This window comes from Vicugna pacos, chromosome 15 (assembly GCF_048564905.1).
Source record: "Vicugna pacos chromosome 15, VicPac4, whole genome shotgun sequence".
Taxonomy (NCBI): Eukaryota; Metazoa; Chordata; class Mammalia; order Artiodactyla; family Camelidae; genus Vicugna; species Vicugna pacos.
In genome coordinates this window covers 12589748-12608742 of record NC_133001.1, presented here as the reverse complement: position 1 = coordinate 12608742, position 18995 = coordinate 12589748, and the positions used below count along the sequence as shown (strand labels likewise).

The 18995-nt window shown below is 42.1% G+C and overlaps 1 protein-coding gene across 2 annotated transcripts in view; it reads left to right on the top strand.

Moving 5' to 3' along the window:
* The window catches only part of MEIS1 (Meis homeobox 1), a 130831-nt gene that overhangs the window by 72124 nt on the left and 39712 nt on the right, over window positions 1-18995 (top strand). For both annotated transcript variants that reach the window (XM_006201524.4, XM_015237051.3), the window contains exon 8: window positions 987-1132. In XM_006201524.4, coding sequence (XP_006201586.1) covers window positions 987-1132 — 146 coding nt within the window. The remainder of the gene's footprint in view (window positions 1-986; window positions 1133-18995) is intronic.

Below are 18995 nucleotides of genomic sequence, written 5' to 3'. Positions count from 1 at the left end.
CAAACACCAGGTGTTTACTTTCCAGTTTTTCACCTCATGACTCGTTTTGGACAGTGTGATTATAGGGGCAGAAATTTGATTTTTGGTCTTGTCCAATATGCCGTTATGAAAGGAATACTACGCTTTTTATTTTATTGTGTCGCAGATCCCAAACCTTATCTAGAAGAAGCAACTTCAGTGTTCTAACAAAAATCCATGGAAAAGTAGGGTTCAATGTACAGGAATGTGTAAGCAGGTGACTTTTCGGTGAGAAAAATTTAAATCTAGAAGAAATTTTAGAACCTGTCTGGATGAATAAGGAATACAATCCCAACGGACTGTTCATTTACCGTCACTTTCTTGGATTTAAATAGTCACTGTTTTCTAATTAAAAAAAAAATGATTTCAAGAGGTTTTCCCTTACTAAGCTTGATGTTCTCTTTCTATGGCAAGAAAAATTATATTCTGTCTGAAGCATTCCTGTGTCAGATTGCTTATATGATGGATTAACTACATGTTCCTGGCCTACTTTAGTCTTAAGATAGATCACTTGTGGAGAGAGTTGCTACCTTAAATAAATGCCTCTTCTCCCAAGTTGACATCAGTGACCCTCTGGGGGATCTGAATGCCCAGGCAGGAACAGGACCTCTGCGCCTGGCTTCCACCATGTTTAATTACCCAGTAGGAGTTACACTTCCCATGTCTCAACTGTCCACATCTGAGTAATTGCCACGGCAACAAAGCCACTAAAGAAGTCAGACATCCCTCTCCATTCCCTTTGCCCTTTCCCACTGTCCTTTGGAAGAAGCTCCTCAGACCTGACTACTTTTGAGCCTAGGACCTTGTTCTTTCTCTTTGTCTTGAAAAAGAAAAAAAAAAAAAGAGTACCCAATAAACAATGAATCATTTATATTGCTCTTTTGGTTTTGTTTATATCCAAAGGCATTCTATTTGAATAAAGCATGTCAAGGTAGCATCAGTCAAAATTTGATTCACTATGTTTGCAGGTGATGGCTTGGACAACAGTGTAGCTTCCCCCAGCACAGGTGACGATGATGATCCAGATAAGGACAAAAAGCGTCACAAAAAGCGTGGCATCTTTCCCAAAGTAGCCACAAATATCATGAGGGCGTGGCTGTTCCAGCATCTAACAGTAAGTGGATTCTAAATGACCTATGTAAACTAAATACGGGCGATGAACCAGTTTTGATAGCGAAACGAAACAGGGGGAACCCAATCCCCCTGGATTTGGAGTATTTCGTAAATCACTGTGTTCCCCACCGTTTTTACCAAAGTGTTAGCGCTTGTTTCCTAGATTCGTACCCCCAACAAGGAGCTTTATGCAGTTTGCTATTGCGATTTTGTTCACTTTGGTACGTTCCGAGGGTTAGAAGTTCCCTTGCCCTTATGGTTTTAAGGATGTATGTTAATGCTGTTGCTTTTCTCAGTGTGACTCTTAAGTACCTAGAACCAGGGCCCACGAAGAACAGAGCCAGACAAAGCCCAGAGAGAGGGACTTCATTTCTTCGAAGGCTTTATGGTGGACCTTTATGGCGAATGGTCTGCCCAAAAAGTGTAAATCTTGTTGCAAGGGCAGGGTGCTCACCTAACTTGCTTTTCAGTGGTTTGAAGGTCCTGGCTGCCATTCTAACAGGTGCGTCCGAGGCAGAGCCGCTCAGTGAAAGCTGTCCCTGCATTGAGAACCGTAAAGGAAAACAGCAGTATGGAGTCCGCTCTTCCTGTGTAGTCCCTGGTGGCTTCTCAAGCCGAGTCACAGTTTATATTGTCTGTGTGAATATTGCTGTTCTCACTGCAGGGACTCTCCGGGCAATGCGAGAAACTGGAGCCTAGGGGCTTTATGCCACCGAGGGATTTGTTTGGTTTGCTTATTGTTCTGAATGGAATTCATGTTCAAAATATTTAGAATCATAATATTTTGGTGGGTATTTTTGTAAATGCATACTGGTGTAATGACATCTAAGGCAGAAGACAAACATGAAATTTTCTGGGTCAAATAACATTTTTTTAAAAAATCAGCCAAATTGTGCACCAGGGAGACTTTCAATGTTAGGGACTGAGGATGAATACAGACAGGTCATAGCATAGATTAGCTCAAGATGAATGAATGTTAAGAATCTGGGTTTTTTTAAAAAAAAAATGTCAGGAGCAAACCTTTCATGTTATTCTTTTTTAGCATAGTTTGCTTTTCTTCAAGTCATTTGTTTTTCTTCAGTATCAGAGTTATTTCTGCATTGTCACTGATGTGACACTGAAGGCCATTGGTCCTACTCCTCTCGGCAGAGGCTGTGCCTCCAGGAACACTCAAGGGTATAAATTAATGCTGATTTTCCAGCATCTGTGAATCAAAGAAAAACTGAGAGCAGCAGGAGTAACTCAGAAAAAGAGTTTTCTTTCTTTCCTTCTTCCCACCACGATTCCAAACCGTACCTCGATGATGCTGACAGTTTGGGAATCAGCTTTAGGGGCTGGTTAATGCTGGTAGTTAGCTGAAGCCTTAGATGGTTTGGCTGATTTTGACATCCTATTTGGTTAACCTAAAATCTGATTAGGGCGCGGTTACTTGCCCGACACTTGTTGCATTATATGTGACTAGGTTGAGCTCTGCCCTGTGCAAGTTTGCTGCTGAAGATTATCGATTACTGCTGAATGGGGGTGGGGAGGACTAGGGTCTAGAGGGCGTAGCATGAAAAATAAATAAATAGCATTTAAAATGAGCAGGAGAGAAGAAGTGACAGTTGGGCCAAAGAGCTGATGCAGCCATGCTGATGCTCCACCACCAGAGCTGACCAGCTAACCTGATCAGAAGGATGAGTGGAAGGAGGTAAAATCAGGTTGACCCTGAAGTCACAACCAAACTACTTCTATTTCCATACTAACAGAAAACAAAAAGTCATAGACTTCATTAGCCTCCATCTTCATCTGCAAAGGAGTTTTGGCTTCACTTGAAGCTGAGGTGCCCCTGAATAAAATATAATCAAATATTGGTTCAGACAGAATCAGGAGGGAGAAGCAGGTTCTTTTATTCATCCACAAAATTTCCTGGTTTTCTAGGTCATAACCTTGTGAGGAACCTTGCCAAGAGCTATATTATTTTTTAAAAACAACAACAAGAACAACAAGACACTAAAAATACCAGTAAGATTTGCATTGTATTTTGTAATCTATCTATTATCGGGGCAATTACAGTAGAAAGCTTTAGCTTTTCTCCCTCTTTCCTTCCCCCAGTGAGAAAGCTTCCCTAGAACCTATTAACAAGAGTTTTTATTACTGTTTGTCCAAATGTAAGTATCTCCTGGTATCTCACTATTAATTCTTTAGCAGATTTATTTCACAAGCTGAGAGGTCTTTGGGGATGCACAATTCATCTGGAACACTGTGTACAAATTTTCGACGATCATATTCTCGCTTTATGATTAATGCAACTTATCCAGGAAATCCTTCCTGAAATCTTGCTAGATACAAAAGAACAAATGAAGCTCAGGCTAATTAAAACAATAGCAGTAAAAATTTATTAGCAAATGGTACAAACGAATCTTTTAGATGCCAAAAGGCATGTTCTAAAACCTCACACACCTTTTGGAAAGCGAATTGCAATTTTTTTTTTCTTTTTCAAATAAATGGGTCAATCTTTTCATTGGGTTTATTCAGTTTAAAAAAATCTGTCTTTGAAAGGGCTTTCAGCATTTGTTTGCTGGTGGAGTAGAATTAAAAAAAAAAAAAAACTTTCTGGATTTGCACCCCAGCTGCAGAAGAAAAATGTGCCTTTCGTAGTTGGCCACAGGTAGACTTAATCAGTAACATATTTTACTACTCCAACGAGAGAACTAAAGCTTCATTCTTGGACTCATGGTCTCTAGCAAGCTAAACTGGACATACTTGTGTATAATGAAAACAATAAAAGAAAAAGGAAACGGGCTTTGAACGCTGGTGATTCTAGGGTAAAAGGAAATTTCAGGGACGTGAATTTCCAGCTTAGACTTAGTGGAACCTTTGCCAGTTTTGATAACTAGAGAAGATCTCCTAAAAGAAATGATTTCCCTGGAACTGAAAAGAGTGACTGACGTTATTTAGATAATGAGAGAAAACTAGAAAGAAAATAAAAGCATTTGTTGATAGAAATGCTTGCATTTGCCTGAAGACAAATTATTGCGAACAATTAGAAAGTACTTAATATTTGAGTATGAGTCACTATATAGTCACAGTCAGTTCAGCGGCATATGAAACATCAAGGTTTAGTTTTTTTTTTCCCCTTCCTAAGGGTATTACTCCAACTGTAAATATAACCTACTGTGTCATATGTTTAAGCTAGATGTGGTTTGTATTATTACTGGTTATTTTGCTACAGAGCGTTACAAAGGTATGTGCCTAAGGGCTAATAAAAATGAGGAGAAGGAATAAATATAGTGTCTAAGGTAAAAAATCAAGGGTCTCTGTCCTTTTTGGTTTCCTACCCTAGTATACTGCAGTTTTAAATATAATCTAAATAGAAAAGTGGTTAATATGGTTCTTATTTGAAATATGCAGTGACTATTTTCCTGCATGGAGCTACTGCGTGCCCCAAGAATCCTGAAAAGTTAGGGAGAGTAGAGGTTGTTAAAATGCATACCTGCAGATTCAGGTGTAGAGACCATTCAAGAGGGTGAGGTACTTGACATTGACCGGTGCGGTGCGGGAGGTGATCCTGAAGGTGAATTGATTTTCATTCACATTCTCTTGGATTCCCCATCCTTTCACTGATCTTGAGGATCCCATTGGGTACCAGAGAGACAGCTTTTGTTTCTGAGTTAGACAGACACACTTTGCTATTTGATTTTGTTTTCTTTCTTTCCTTCTTTCAACTTCCAGCCTGAAATACATATATATATATATATATATACATATATATATTTTATTATTTTTTTTTGCTGTGGCCAAATTTATGTCTCAATTTCTGATTTATAACACTTCCCTCTCAAATGTGGATAAAGCCAAAACGAGGGGTTGAAGCATCTTCCAGGTTGAGAATGGCGTTTCCATAGAAACACTATTAGATGAAAAGTGCCCTGCGGGTCCGCCACTCTAAGGAGGGAGTAAGTGGAATTGAATTGGGAATTGAATGCTCTGGAAGAGACAGATGTTGTTTCATTGGTTTTGCTTTTGGTAACAAGATCTGGTGGAGACATCTTAGTGTCATATCTCTGCTTGCAACTCTGGAAGAATTGCTCTCTCAACATTATGAATTATTGTTGCAATGAAAAAGTACTTCTGATTGGTATCCAGATAACCCACTTTGTTGATCTAGGTGAGTGGAAGGTCAAAAGGCAGCTGGAAGGACCTACCCGGAGGCACATAGTCAGGTAGCAGGTGGAATTTGCTCCTCTTCTCCCATTTTTATTTCTCTTTCTATCCCTCACCTCCATTCTTTGCCAGTTTTAACAGTGAATATTCTTTATTGTGCCTTCCCAGTCAGCATCCTTCAGCTGCCATCAGTCCTAAGAAGGCAGTGAGGCAGGAAGACAACATTCTCAAACTCTTGCCTGAAATGTCCATCAGAGTAGGAAAAAATGTTTGAGAAAGACAGTCCCTCCTTCACCCTGGTCCTAACTAGTCCTCCATGTCCATATGCCTGAACCAGGAAGCGTGGTTGTGGAGATGGCAGCTAACTTTGATACCTTCTTCATTACATGGTATCTACAGATATATTATTAAATTAAGATACGTGACAACCGAGTGTGAAGAAGTGAGATATTCTTTTTCCTTTCAGATGCCTATGTACCGTATCACAAATGAGCGCTCTTTTATCCATAAGAATATCTTCATACTTACTAGCTTTTTCCTTTCATGTGGTTACCATTCAACTTCAAAGGCTTTAGTAAGGATGATGGTCAGAGCTCAGCTTTGCCAAAACTAACACAGGCTTGGAGGACAAATCTCTACATCTTAATTTTAAAAGATCTCTGCTACTTCTGAGACAGATTATTTCAACTTTGATTGGCTAGGACCCTGAATTTTTTTTTTTTAATTTACCCAGTTGGAAATCCTCTGTCTCAGGAGAAAAATGAAATAGATGAATTTAATTACTTGGAGGTAATATTGGAATGCCCTAATTCTTCTGTAGTATCCAACAAATAAACTCTGTTTTAATAAATGAAGCGAGTGGTTTCTAGATTCTGGGGCAACTGCCTTTTTCTTTTTCTTAGCTGGTTATTGAAATCCTAATGGGATGGGTGATGAATTTTCTTAGGTCAGGTAAACTGAAAAGGCTACAGCTGGAATTCTTCACCCAGAAGAATCGGAGTTAATACTAATGATCATTGTGAATTAGAAGATCAAAGGCGAAGCATCAGCCTGTTCTCCAAGTTGTTGCCCCAGAGGCCATTAGTGACCTGGCAGAGCTCCCTCCCAGCCTCGCACACACCTCCTACCCTTCGCCCCAGCCTTTCTTCCCCGTCAAAGTTATGCACCTCTGACCTGGGGTAATTACCGTCGGGCTGATGAGGAGGCATGGGGGAAAAACAGTCAGAAGTAAAAACAAAAGTCCAGCTTTAAAATTGAACATGTATCTAGGTGCCTGGGACCCCTAAACAGAGGACCTCTGACAGGGGCTCTGTTATTTTTCGGGGTGTGATGGAGGTTTTTGTGCTCAGTCAAATGGCGTGTTCATTTCGTTGATGATCAGTGCCTTCTATAAGGGACTTTTTGTAGAGTCTGGCTGGCAATTCGTCAGATGATTCTAAAATTTTCCTTTTGTTTCCAAGGCAAAGTTAAAAATAGTCTGTAGTTTGGTGTTCTGATATACTCTTAATCGGGTTAATTGAATAAAGGATTGGGTTCCAAACAGAGGTGATAGAAGCCGAATTTATTAAATTGTTGGTTGCTGATATACAGAACCACTGGAACACTAGCCAGCTGTTTCAACTTCAAAGCATGTGTCAATATCACGTCATCTTCTGATTTCTCTTAGTGACGATGTAGTTTTGAAGATAAAATACCAAACTCTTATAATGAATATGAAACTGCCCCTGCTCAGTTTATCTTTCAGATTAAAATTGGAACATCACTTAGATATGTGTGAGTGTAGTTTTTAAACTGAGTCCAACCCTTAGGGATTTTATGTCCTTCGTTTTTTTACTTCCTCGGTGTTTAAGATTCCTAGTGAAGGTACTTTGTTTTAAAGAATGAAAGTGTGATGGAAAGAAGAAACGATAGTTTTGCGTTAGAAAGGATTCCAGTATTTTGATTTGGTTGGGTTTGGTTTGGTTAGTTGGTTGGCTGTTTTGCCAGGAGAAGTAAATCTATGTACCGTGGGATTTCGGATACTTTGACTTAACTGGAAGCATCCCCATCACATCAGTCTTTATAATGGAAGTGCGATTATGACTGTGTGTGCATATAGGTCTCCATGTGCTTGGGCATTTTTCTGTAGGACAAATCTCTCTGAATCCCTGCCATCCATACCAATCCTGGTGGCAAAAACTGATCTATTTTACTTATTCGAATCCCCTAAATAGCTCTGTTCAGGGCTCTGGTTTTTCTCTTTTTGCTGATGGAAGCCAATGCCGGAGGATAACCAAATAGTGGAGTCCCCATTGCAGTGGTCTCCAGACCCTCTTGGTTATGGCCCCAGCCTACCTGAGGTATGCCGAACACCATGAGGCAGCAGAAATCATTTTATTAAGGCTCCAAGGTAGTAATGATAGTGATTGTTGATTGTGGGGGTTCACAGCAAAATGACTGCGGCTGACAAGGATGCTAATGTTTCAATACTGCTCGTCCCTCCATTTGCGAGTCCTGAGCCGGGAGAAGTGGCTTTCCTCCGTGCGCTGGACCCTCACCCCAGTGTGTCGGGAGCAAGAGAGAGCCCTCAGACGCTCAGATAAAACTCCTGTTTCTTGGTTGGCCTGTGGAGACCCTCTGACAGCCAAGGAAGGCAGGCAATTTTCTAACACGTTGAAGACCTTTTTGTTTTTGTTTCCTCTTGCCATTGCAGAATGCCTTCCCTCAGCACTTACAGCCCAGGGAGCATGGCTCCCAACACAAGAAGTATTGCTCTATCTCTAAACACGAGGAAGAAAAGATAACTTGAAAGAAAACAAAAGGCCTCCAGTAACTTGATGTTGTAAATGCAAACATCTTAAGTTGGCTGAGACTTAAATGGGACACAAGTTACTTGGTTTTACAGTAGATAATGCACAACATTCTGAAGAAGAGCTTTGCTTTGACTTAACTAAATGCTTACATTTGAGTGTCCTCTAGGGATGATCCTTTCAGAAAAAAAAAAGGGACAATATATGCAAATTTATATATATTGACATATATATAAATACATACATTATATATATTTATATAATGATATATATTGATTATATGTTATATATAATTTTTTGATATATATATTTTATATATATATAAACTTAACCTTTTAGATGTCTTTGCTTTTCAGTTCTTAATATTCTGCCATCACTTTTTACCTGTTTTTACCTTAACTTTGTCGCTAGCATCCCCGCAGAGCCCATGGGCTCTCCTGTGACATGAATGACCCCTGAGGATCGAGGTTCTAAGAAGTTTTGGGGATGTCCAGAGGCCAGGAGGTGTAGTCTGTTAATAGGAACTCTCATCCTAAGAAACATCTGTGAGTGGAGATAACTCCTCTTGCAGTTTATCGAAGCTTAGGACCCATTCCCATCTATTATTTAACGAGAAGTCAGTTTCCAAACTTCACGGGGCAGGGAACTCCACGAAAATGACTTGATTTCATTTTTAAAAAGAAATGAAATTATCTCCTGCCAACAGAATGTTATTTAAAAAAAATGATCTATTAAAAAAAATGATCTATTAATTACTTGGCTCTTTTGACATTGGATCATTTTGTCCTGTTAACAGCCGAAGGAAAAAAAAATTGATCAGAAGGCTAAACAAAATTATAATACATATCTCTCTGGGGCTGTGTAGTTTAGTATTTTCATCTCCACTGGATTCTTAAGGCAGTCTTGTAAGGTAGGCAGGATGACAAAAAGTGAAGGTTATAGGAGTTAATGATTTTTCTCAAGGTCAAAAGCTAGGCACTGGCCGAGTTGAAACAGGGATCTCCTGACTTGAATTTCCATGTGCTTTCTACCAGGTTACCTCTGAAACACAGAACAAATCAAATTGCATGGTGGGAGTTCAAAGATAATAATTATAATCTCATTTCATGACCTAACTAATTAGTGTTTTTGAAATAAAAATATGAGCCAGAGTGTTTGGCTTAGAACTCCAGCATGCAACCTGATGGTTATTGGTCACGGAGGGTCAAGGATGGTCCTTTTTCCAGACGTATCTGCCCATAAAAAAAGGCATTGCTGCAGCTGTTGATATTTTGCGCAACTGCAATCATTTGTACATTGTTAGAATTTCAGATTTTAAACATTAACTGTCCCTCCTCCCTTACGGAAGTACGTGGATCTCTACCCCTGTCTATCACTAACGATGCACCACCGTGATTTGGGGGTGAGGAATCTTGCCTCATGCAAATCCTAACTAAACTTCTAACACAGAATTTAGCTCCTTGAAGATGTTTTGCCTGTCACATGTTCAGGACGCCAAAGAGCTATGTCTTTAATTTGCTTTATGGAGATAGAGGGAGCTGCTTATGCCTCCCCGATTACTCTTGAAACTACAATCCAACTGTCGTTTCTCAGCAAAGAAGGCTGCTAAACCCTGGAGAATTAAACCACCGCTCTGGGGTATGACACTGAGGTCTGATCATTTTCAAGCTAGCAATAACCAGAATCCTAAAATTCTTATGAATAAAATGTAATTTTAGTAATGTTTCCATAAACAGTGGTAATGGTGGCATTTTAGTAGGCAGTGACATTAGTCACATGGAAATTGTACCACATTGGCTTTTAAATTACTCCACCTGTCTGTATGAATAGAATTTTCAGTGTAAAAGCAGAGAGACAGCTGCTGCTAATGTTTCCTTCTCCCTGTGCAGATAATGCTGGCAAATCCACATGCATAAAGGACTGGTTTGTGATGTAAACCGGTGCCTGACCCTGCTGGCTCAGGAGCTGCGAAGAAATACCTTTAATTACCAGTGGCTGCGTTTAGTTGTTGACATAAAAATGTCAACTTCCAGGGGTGTAACCCCAGGTGCACTCCCTCTAGTAATGTCACCCACCGTACACTTTTTTTCCCTCCCACCCTCATCCGTGGTGAGATGGGTGAGCATTTATCTTGATGTGTTTCAGAAACATGCAAGGCGTTAATACTTAAAAGGAAAACATCTAATACTGTACGAACTCGATTGATGATCTTTCTGTTGGAGAACTTTGAAAGATTAGTGGAATCTAGTTCCTTCTTTCTAGCCAGAATGGAAATATGGCACCCCGTTTACACCTTCAAAGGGCCTAACATCATTCATCTGCTACAGATACATGTTCTCACAGGAGGAGCATGGCCAGGCATCTCAGAGAGCAGACAGAGTCAAGAATAGAGGGACTTGAGTAGATCCAATTTTTGACCATGTGCCCACGCTTCCTGTTGATAGATGATGAAGCTGATTTTCTGGCGAAGCCCATTTGCTCTTGGCCTTTTGTCTGTGGTCTACTGTAGCAGCTCCGTCGCAATGGGCATGTGCCAGCCAAGGGGATCCTCCTGTCCGCGATGCCCGTTGCCAACGACGTATTTGGCGCGATGGTAAATAGGAGATATACGTGTCTGGCTCATTGGCGGGCATTCTTTTTGACTTCTTTCACACAACTGGTGTTTTCGTGTTTAATTTAACAAGGAATGAGTAGTAAATGAAAGCTGCTGCCTGAAATCCCACTGTGAGCGTGTTTTGCACTTGGCTCCCCAGTGACAAGGCAATTTGTGAAATTATGTGATGGAGTAATTAGATGAAGCCAGGGCTCCTGATTGTTGCTGTGCATATGTGGCAAGGGTTTGCTGGGAAGAGGGGGGGGGAGGGGAAAAATAGATTATTACCCTGGCAAGTTGGCTCAAAGCTTCTTCATTTATTTGTAAACAGAATATTTAGTGACCGCATAGGAAGTAGCTGTAATCACCAGCTCATAAAGAAACCACAGCAGAGCTTTTGGGTTTTTGCAAAGTGCTCATGTAAAATTTAAGCTGGGAGGCAGAATCCCTGTTAATGTAATTAGGATTTAATTTACCACCCTTTGCACACAGATGTAATAATGTCTAGATATTTATTCTATCTTTAAGCACGTTACATATACCTCGGTGCAGCCGTTACTGAACAGAAACAGGTGTGAGCACTTTCCTAATTCGGTTTTACACTGTAAACACATAGCAATTTAAGGGAAATATTTACCAAAAAACGAGGGGAAGGAATGTCTGCAAACGAGGCGGTAATGGACAGTTGCCCTTTATGTACTGATGGATTTCTCAATGGTTAAGTAAATTAAAGCAAATGCTAGAAAAATCAATAGGCCAGCATAGTCTTGGTTTTGCCTCATAGACTTCAGGACAGAATGACAGATGTGGTGTCTATGACCCATTTAAGTATTAATGCCTGAAAAACTGCTTCTGCATGCAAGGTTAGAGGCTTTGAGACATGCTGGTGTATTACATTACAGACAATAATATTTTTAAGTAGATATGGAATTTATCTGTTTCGGTGAGGTTGTTCTTATGTGATGCATTTATACTGGAAGATTAGTTGCTTAGTTGTTGCAACGGCACCATAAATCAGTTTTGAATGTTCCCACGCAGAAACATCTTCATACGGCTGTAGTTGGAAGGTAAGGATGATGTATCTTGAGTTTCCATGTATTGTGAAGTGAATACACTCTACGTGGAAACCAAATTAGAATTAGTTAAGGAGTAGATGCTCAGAGGCTTTGGAAAGATCTGTAAAATTCCATTCAAACGTGGCATTAGCATTCAGTTATTCTCCAGGGCTCCAGATGCTGTATGTTACATTGGTACCAACATGGATAACATGTCACCGAGCTTGACTGTCATCGCGTGTGGAATGTTAGGGCTGTCCTGATGTTCCAAGTGGTAGGTATTCACCCCTAATGAGAATGAGAAGGCCATCCTTTTGGTAGCTCCACAGAGCGTTCATTTCCCCATCTGTTGTTCCCATCACCAATTTCCAGAGAAATGATGTATCTACACTCACCGTGTTGGATGGTTGACTACCGGAGCCAGGGAGACAAGAAAAGAAGCCAAGTTCTCAAAATGTACTTAAGTACTGGCTTCAGGGACCAAAGCTGGCTTTCAAACCAAAGTAAAATGGCGGGTTGAACTCACTATGCTGGTAATTTGGGGAGAAGGTGCCTTTTGTTATAGAGAAAGACAGTTGGGTTGGCTTGATGTGTCCTGTTTACTTTCTTAGGCTGAGTTAACTGAGAGACTCATTCCCCAACTTCCTTCTTTGCCCACGACAAAGCAGACATGGGTCCCCCTGGGTTTCGAAAATCAGTATGTAGAGGTGATATTGTGGTAAACCAAATCCTTGGAAACATTACTAGGTTGGTATGATGGAGAGAAGCAGAAAGATTATTTAGGTTCCAAATAGAAGCTGTTTTCCTGATGTTAATTGTCATACAATGTAACATGAATATTCATCACATTCCTGGGAAGCTGTATCAAGAGATTTAGCAGTGTACACATTTGGGGGGTTTCACCGAGGTGTAAAGCGTAACTTCAGAAAAAATGAAAGTCCCATCTAAAAAATTTGGAAGTGAAAATTACTGCAGAATTTAAGATTCCTTTGCTTCTTCAAAGCCACGCATCTTAAATTTTGTGAGCATTCACGTACTCTGGGAATCTTCATTTCGATGGAGATCCCCAGAGAGGTGGGGCCTGAGAGTCTGCATTTTGAGCCAGCCCCCCGGTGACGCTGGTGCGGGTGGCCCGCAGACCACACTTTGCATCGCCAGATTTAAGGGGCACAAGCAAGATGACAGATTTTAAATGGAGAGATGATTGTTTTTCTCTGTCTTTGATTTTTGATACTTTGATTTTTTTCCCCTCTGATTTTGAAACTTAACGCATTATTTTTATCACGTCTATTGGACCGAAGGTGTTCTGTTTTGCCTCCACCAACTTGCCTTTCCTTTTCAGTGTATGAGACCTTTCTTTTAAGTATCAGAGAGGTTTTAAAAGGTAGACTTTATGCTTTAGAGCTGCTTTAGATTCATGGCTAAACTGAGGGGAAGGGATGGTTTCCTACACAGACACATGGTTATTGCCCAAAGTCCATGTTGACATTAGGGTTCACTCTCGGTGTTGGACAGCCTATGGGTTTGGCTAAATAAATGGCACGTATCCAACATGATACTATCATTTAGGGCAGTGAAACTACCCTAAATGAACATCAAAGAGTTTTCATTGGGTCTCTCAAATACCCAGAGAGCTTCTGATAGATCAACAACTCTAGACTTTTTCTTTGTGGAACTTACTGATGGTGCACTTGGGCTCGGATGGGTGAAAGGTAGTTCTGAAGGTGGAGTGAGACAGAGTCTTGCCCTTCACCGCCGTCTAGCTTCAGTGCTCAGTACACAGCAGTGGAAGTTATCATGGGGACAGGGCAGCGTGTGCAGTGTTTGTACTAGTCCCAAGTTCCCACTCCGGCCCCCAGGATCGGGGAGCCTCTGTCAGTACGGAAGTCACAGACTCACTCAGTACCGAAGCAATACATAGATCTGAGGGAGAAATGCTTTTGTCCCTAGCACCACTTGCCAACTTCAGTCTGCTCCAGGAAATCCTTTTGTGTTTCCGCTGCCTGGTGTCTTCTGTCTGCCATGGGCACTCACAAATTTCACAGCATCCTGGAGGATGCATTTGTTTTAAAAAGTGAGTATCTGAAAAGCATTCTCTCTCTAGCTGGGCTGAGATCTAAGGAATTATTATAAATAGCACATACCTATTCATCACTGCTTAGCGGGTAAATTCACTCACTCATTAGAGTTCACATTGCTGGATGTAGTTCCTTGAAATTAGGTCATTTATTTTGGTCTAAGTCACTGAGGATCAAAGGTCATGAGGAATCCAAAAGCCATTAGTCAGGGTTCTTTTCTGGACCCCTCAGATGTCATTGTGCGAGTCACCCATGGCAGCCCGGGCCTGGCCTGCTGTCAGAGAGCTGGCAGGGTGCCTACTTTATTTCCAGTTTGCATAGATAAAAAGCAGAGCAGCTACTCCGGAATCACTATAAAAATAAGCTTACATAAAATCTCCATTTGAAATACAGTATGTGTGTGCCCCTGCGTGCTCCCTCCTATGGGAGCCACGGGCCCTAGAAATCAAAATTAGGAAAGCGAGGCACACACTTGAGGGCCTCGTGGACCAGCCTTTGTTTGGGGGCCAGCATTTCTAATTCCTTGCGAATTTAGGGAAGACCAGATTTTCCCAAAGATTGTAGCGACAAACCAAGTGCTTTCATTTACTAATGTGAAAATAAAGTAAAGGCGCCACTTGAACCGTGGTCAGAAATATATATTGCCATCCCCCTTTGATGACATTGAAGTACACTTGGCAGTCAGGAGTTTACGTGTATCAGGAGTGGTGGGTGAGAGATGCAGTCAAGTCTATTCATTCACTTCTCCCGGTGAGCCCTGTGTGTCGCGGGCCCACACCTGCAAGTAGAAACACCGTCAGTTACCAAGATGGCAGGCGCCCTGGACTCACTCCCTGAAAGTGTTCGCAGTGGCCCAGAAACCGTGAGCACCCAGCAACATTCATCATTTCAGTGCTCAAGAGAGTGACTGAATAAACGGTGGGGTGAATTTCCAGGGAAAAAAGTCCAAATATGCATGCATGAAACAGTGACTGTCGGAATTTTGAAAAATTCAGCTATAAGCAAGTGTCCTATTTGATTTTAAGAGATTAGTAATTATTAAGTACTTAGTCTGCATGTGATCCAACAAGGAGTCATTGCACCCCCATTTTACAGTTGGGACAGTTTACAGAAGGAAGTGGGCTAGGAAAGTCTGAAGACCTACCACAGAACTTGGTGTATAATAAAAAGAGACTGGGGAAAAAAACATTCAGAGCCTTGATTTTCAACCTGCTGGATCTCACTACTTTCAGACCTTGAGACTTAAAATTATGGTTTGTTTTTGCTCTTGAAACCGTCTCTGGCATACACAGAGACTACACCTGGTGAGAGTGGAGGCAGAAGTCCACATGACGGCATCAGAGCCATGCCTTTGCTACACTTACTCAAGAGTGATCCGCGGGCTCTGTGGCACCATCTGAGAGCCGTGGGTTCCCTGCTTGGGGGCCATGCTGTCCCTCAAGCTGTCCGTGGCCCTGACCCCTGCACTGCAGCAAGTGGGTGTAGGAGGGGTCCAGGGAGGGGAGACTACCTGCAGCAGGATGAATGCTGGGCTCTTATCTAAGGATACCTAAAGCTGGTTGGTTTGTGCAGAGAGGTGGCTGGAATGTTTTCCATGACGGGATGACCTCACTCCACTACATAGCAGGAAAAAGCAACTTTCCAACGTGCTTGTGATTATTTCCCCACCACAAGTGATGGCGAAACTTTAGGCTGCATCTACGCTTCTCTTGGAATAACAATATAAATTGGGGCATTAAGGTTTTTTCCAAGTGAGTTCAGGTGCATTTGAAGTGTCTCCTGTGCGCAAGGCACGAAGCACATCTCAGAGCTTTCTGTGCTCTTTTCTAAAAGGCTTGAATGTAGTCGGTGGTGCTGTTTGCAGAACAAACCGGGGTGAGAAAGACAGGAGACAATTCAGGTGAGAGAGCTGTGGTTGTAAGAGCAGAAAGAAATGGATGGGTGGGAGACACGGTGGAGGTAAAGCTGGCACCTCGTACATAGGAACATTTGTAGCAGGCACGTGTGTCCCCCATACACTGCGCTGAGGGCCCGTGATGCACCTGGGTGGGTCCCCCATGCAGTGTGTGTGCGGTGTTTCCAAATAATGATAAAATGCCGTCAGTCTGTTTATAAGGATCACCATGCACTGGCAATTCTAAATAGTGTCAGGGCCAAAAATGTTCCTCCAGCGGGGGCAGGATGCCCCCACTCCGCCCCCACCTTGGGAGACCATTGCTGAGTACTTTCATGCGCTGTCTCACTGAATTCCCACCAGGACTCTCTCAGGGAGGTCCTGCTAGTCTATTTTACCATGAAGAAAACCAAGATGCGGAGAGATTAAACTTGCCCGAGGTCACACAGTAAGAAGCAGGGACTGAATTTGAACCCAAGCCCATCTGACTCTGATGCCTGTGTTCATAACCACTCCCCTGCACCTGCTGTTCCCTCTCCTGGAACCTCCATGACCCCTTCTCCACTTCACGCTTTTTTCTGCATCCTTGACATCTCATCTGTCACCGCTTGGGGAAGTTGTTCCCCAGGAGAGAGGAAATGGCCCGTCGCTCCAGACCCATAGTACCTTGATGGCCATCTGATGAGAGTCCTTATCATGGTGACTGTTTATTTATGAGCTGCCTAGCTCCTAAATAAGGTGACAAGCTTTCATCTCTAGCTTTTCAGAACCATGATATCGATGCTTGATGATATTCATTGACCAAATGAATGAGCAAAGTTTCAGGACAGAGGTGACCAGACCCTGAGACTTTCATAGAAGTAAAAAGACTGGAAAAGGTCCTGGTATAGAGATCCAGAGATCCTCAGTGACCTTGGAAAGATCTGTTTCAGTCCTCTGGAGGAGAAAGAAGTTGTATTCTGGAGCATACAGCTGACACTGCTGTAAAGGCAGCAGAGGTAGACCCTTTTGCAATTGCTCGAGGAAATATACCAAGAGCCACAATTTGGGCAGGAGCTTGAGGAAGTGGCGAAAAGAAGGAAAAGTTTCTCTTTTCTTTTTTAATACTTAGGAGAAGGAAGATTTGCATGTTTACATGTAGAATCAAGAGCTACTATTTGTTAATGCACAGCCTGATCATTGACTCAGGCAGTTGAGAAGGAACCTTTGAAGAGAAACGCAAGAAAGGGCTGATGAATGGAGCCAGGATCAAGCACCCGTGGACAGTGGAGGGGTTGAGTGTGGAGAGTGCTGGGATGGCATCTCACAGCCAGGGCTTGGCTGTAAGTGAGAACCAGGAGAGGAAGATGAAGGCATAGAGACTGAGAAGTAGACAAGACGGGGTTCTTGAGTGCTAACCTCCTCCCAGACCTCTTAGCAGAACAGGAGGCAAAACACCTGCTAAGTGTCCAAGGAGTAGTCTTGGGAGCTGGAGGAGAATGGAAGTCATCTGGGGACAAAAAATTGCCATTGGGAACACAGTAGACCGACAAAAAAAAAGAGGAAAAGAAAAAGAAAAAAAAAAGAACTTCACAGTACAGTTGAGGACACATGTAGAAATAGCACTAGACACTGTGACCAATTACTGGCTAGACTTTTAACAGGTACATTTCGTAATCAACCTGCTTTTCATGTGTGAAAATCAGGGCAAAGTAATAAATTTGTAGTGGTTTTCCACAGGAAAAATAATTGTATTTTTCTATTCCTTAAAAATTAGTACTGTGGGGAAAATCCGTTGGGCTGCAGTCCGAACTACTTAAGTTCTTACTGCCATGTATAGGTTGGTGAACTTGAGATTGCATTAAAGGTTTTATCTCAGTTTTGGAGGAAGTTATCATGCAATTACTGTACATTATCTCTCCGGGCTGGTTGAATGAGAAGTTTGCAAACTTGTTATTGATAACCTTTGAACGTGAGTTCAACAAAAGCCATGCAAATGCAGCTGTCTGCTAAGATAAAATTTTTTTCTTACCTTGATATGAGAAAAGGGGGATTTTTAATTTGACGACAACAAATCACGGTATTTTTAAAATACTTGAGCAACTGTAAAGGTGAACAAGTAAAACGATCTCAGGTGTGCTTGTTAAATCGTTCCTCTGCCAGAGACCTTGTTTTTAATAGTGGGAGGGGTGGGGGCTGGCTTGAACAGATCCCTTGAGGTTCCCGAGTTGAAGCTGAAGTGATCTTGACACCGCTCCAGAAGAGTCTGCTGTTGTCATTGTGGATTGATGGTAAATGATATACACCTGGCTTCGTGAAGTAGAAAGGCACCCCACATATAATGAATGGCTCATTGTCACATATAAGGAGCAGTTGGCTCAGAATGATTGGCTAGCCACGGATGACTCATGTGGAGTGTTGCTGTTTAAATGGAAAGGACTCTTGGCAGTCAGACATACTAAAAGGAAGATGGATAGATGGATGGATGGATGGAAGGGTGGGTGGATGGGTGGGTGGATGGGTGGGAGGATGGGCAGGTGGGTGGGTGGATGGATGGATAGCTCATTGGTCTTTCAAACATGTTTTAGAAAAAGAAGTAAAAATAAGTCCACTATTCAGTACTGCAAGGCAATGTCATGACAATGTTGGAAAGCCAGCTCCCAGTAGCTGGTTTACTGCGGGCATTTCTGCCCTCGTCTCTGGGGTTACCAGAGCACCATGTGCACAGTTACACAATGCAGAAAGGCATGGGTCATTTCTAGGACAGATAATTGAACATTAATACTTGCTGACATTGTCGAAGGAATGATATGTCAACCTGACAGGGCCTATGTGCTTACATTTGCTGATTGGCTGCGGACGAAGCCTCTGTGTGTCAGGATCAGACCCCAGGCCTGACTGCAGCAGGGCCAAGGATGACGCAACCATTAATCACCAGCTGCCATCTTGGGCCAAGAGTGTCTGTAAAATCATTCCATATCTTGTGCGTGTGTGTGTGTGTGTGTGTGTGTGTGTGTATATGTGGCTGGCAGGTTGCATCTGTTGTGTTCTAGAGTTTCCAGGTATGGCTCTTAGTGGAAAACATCACTTCAGACCTTCAGTTAGTGTCATCTCATCAGAATTTTTAGTGGGCCAAATGTCTCCTTCCTTCCTTCCTGCTTTCCCTCCTTCCTTCCTTCCTTTCCTGAAACTAGCTAGACGTTCTGAATAAATGGGCAAGGTTTAGTGGCTGGCGGGGACGCTCTGAGATGGCGTGTCTTTTGTTCCCATGGGAATTGATTTCCATGACTTCCTGGTTTCCTGATTCACCGTAGATCTTCAGTCTAATGA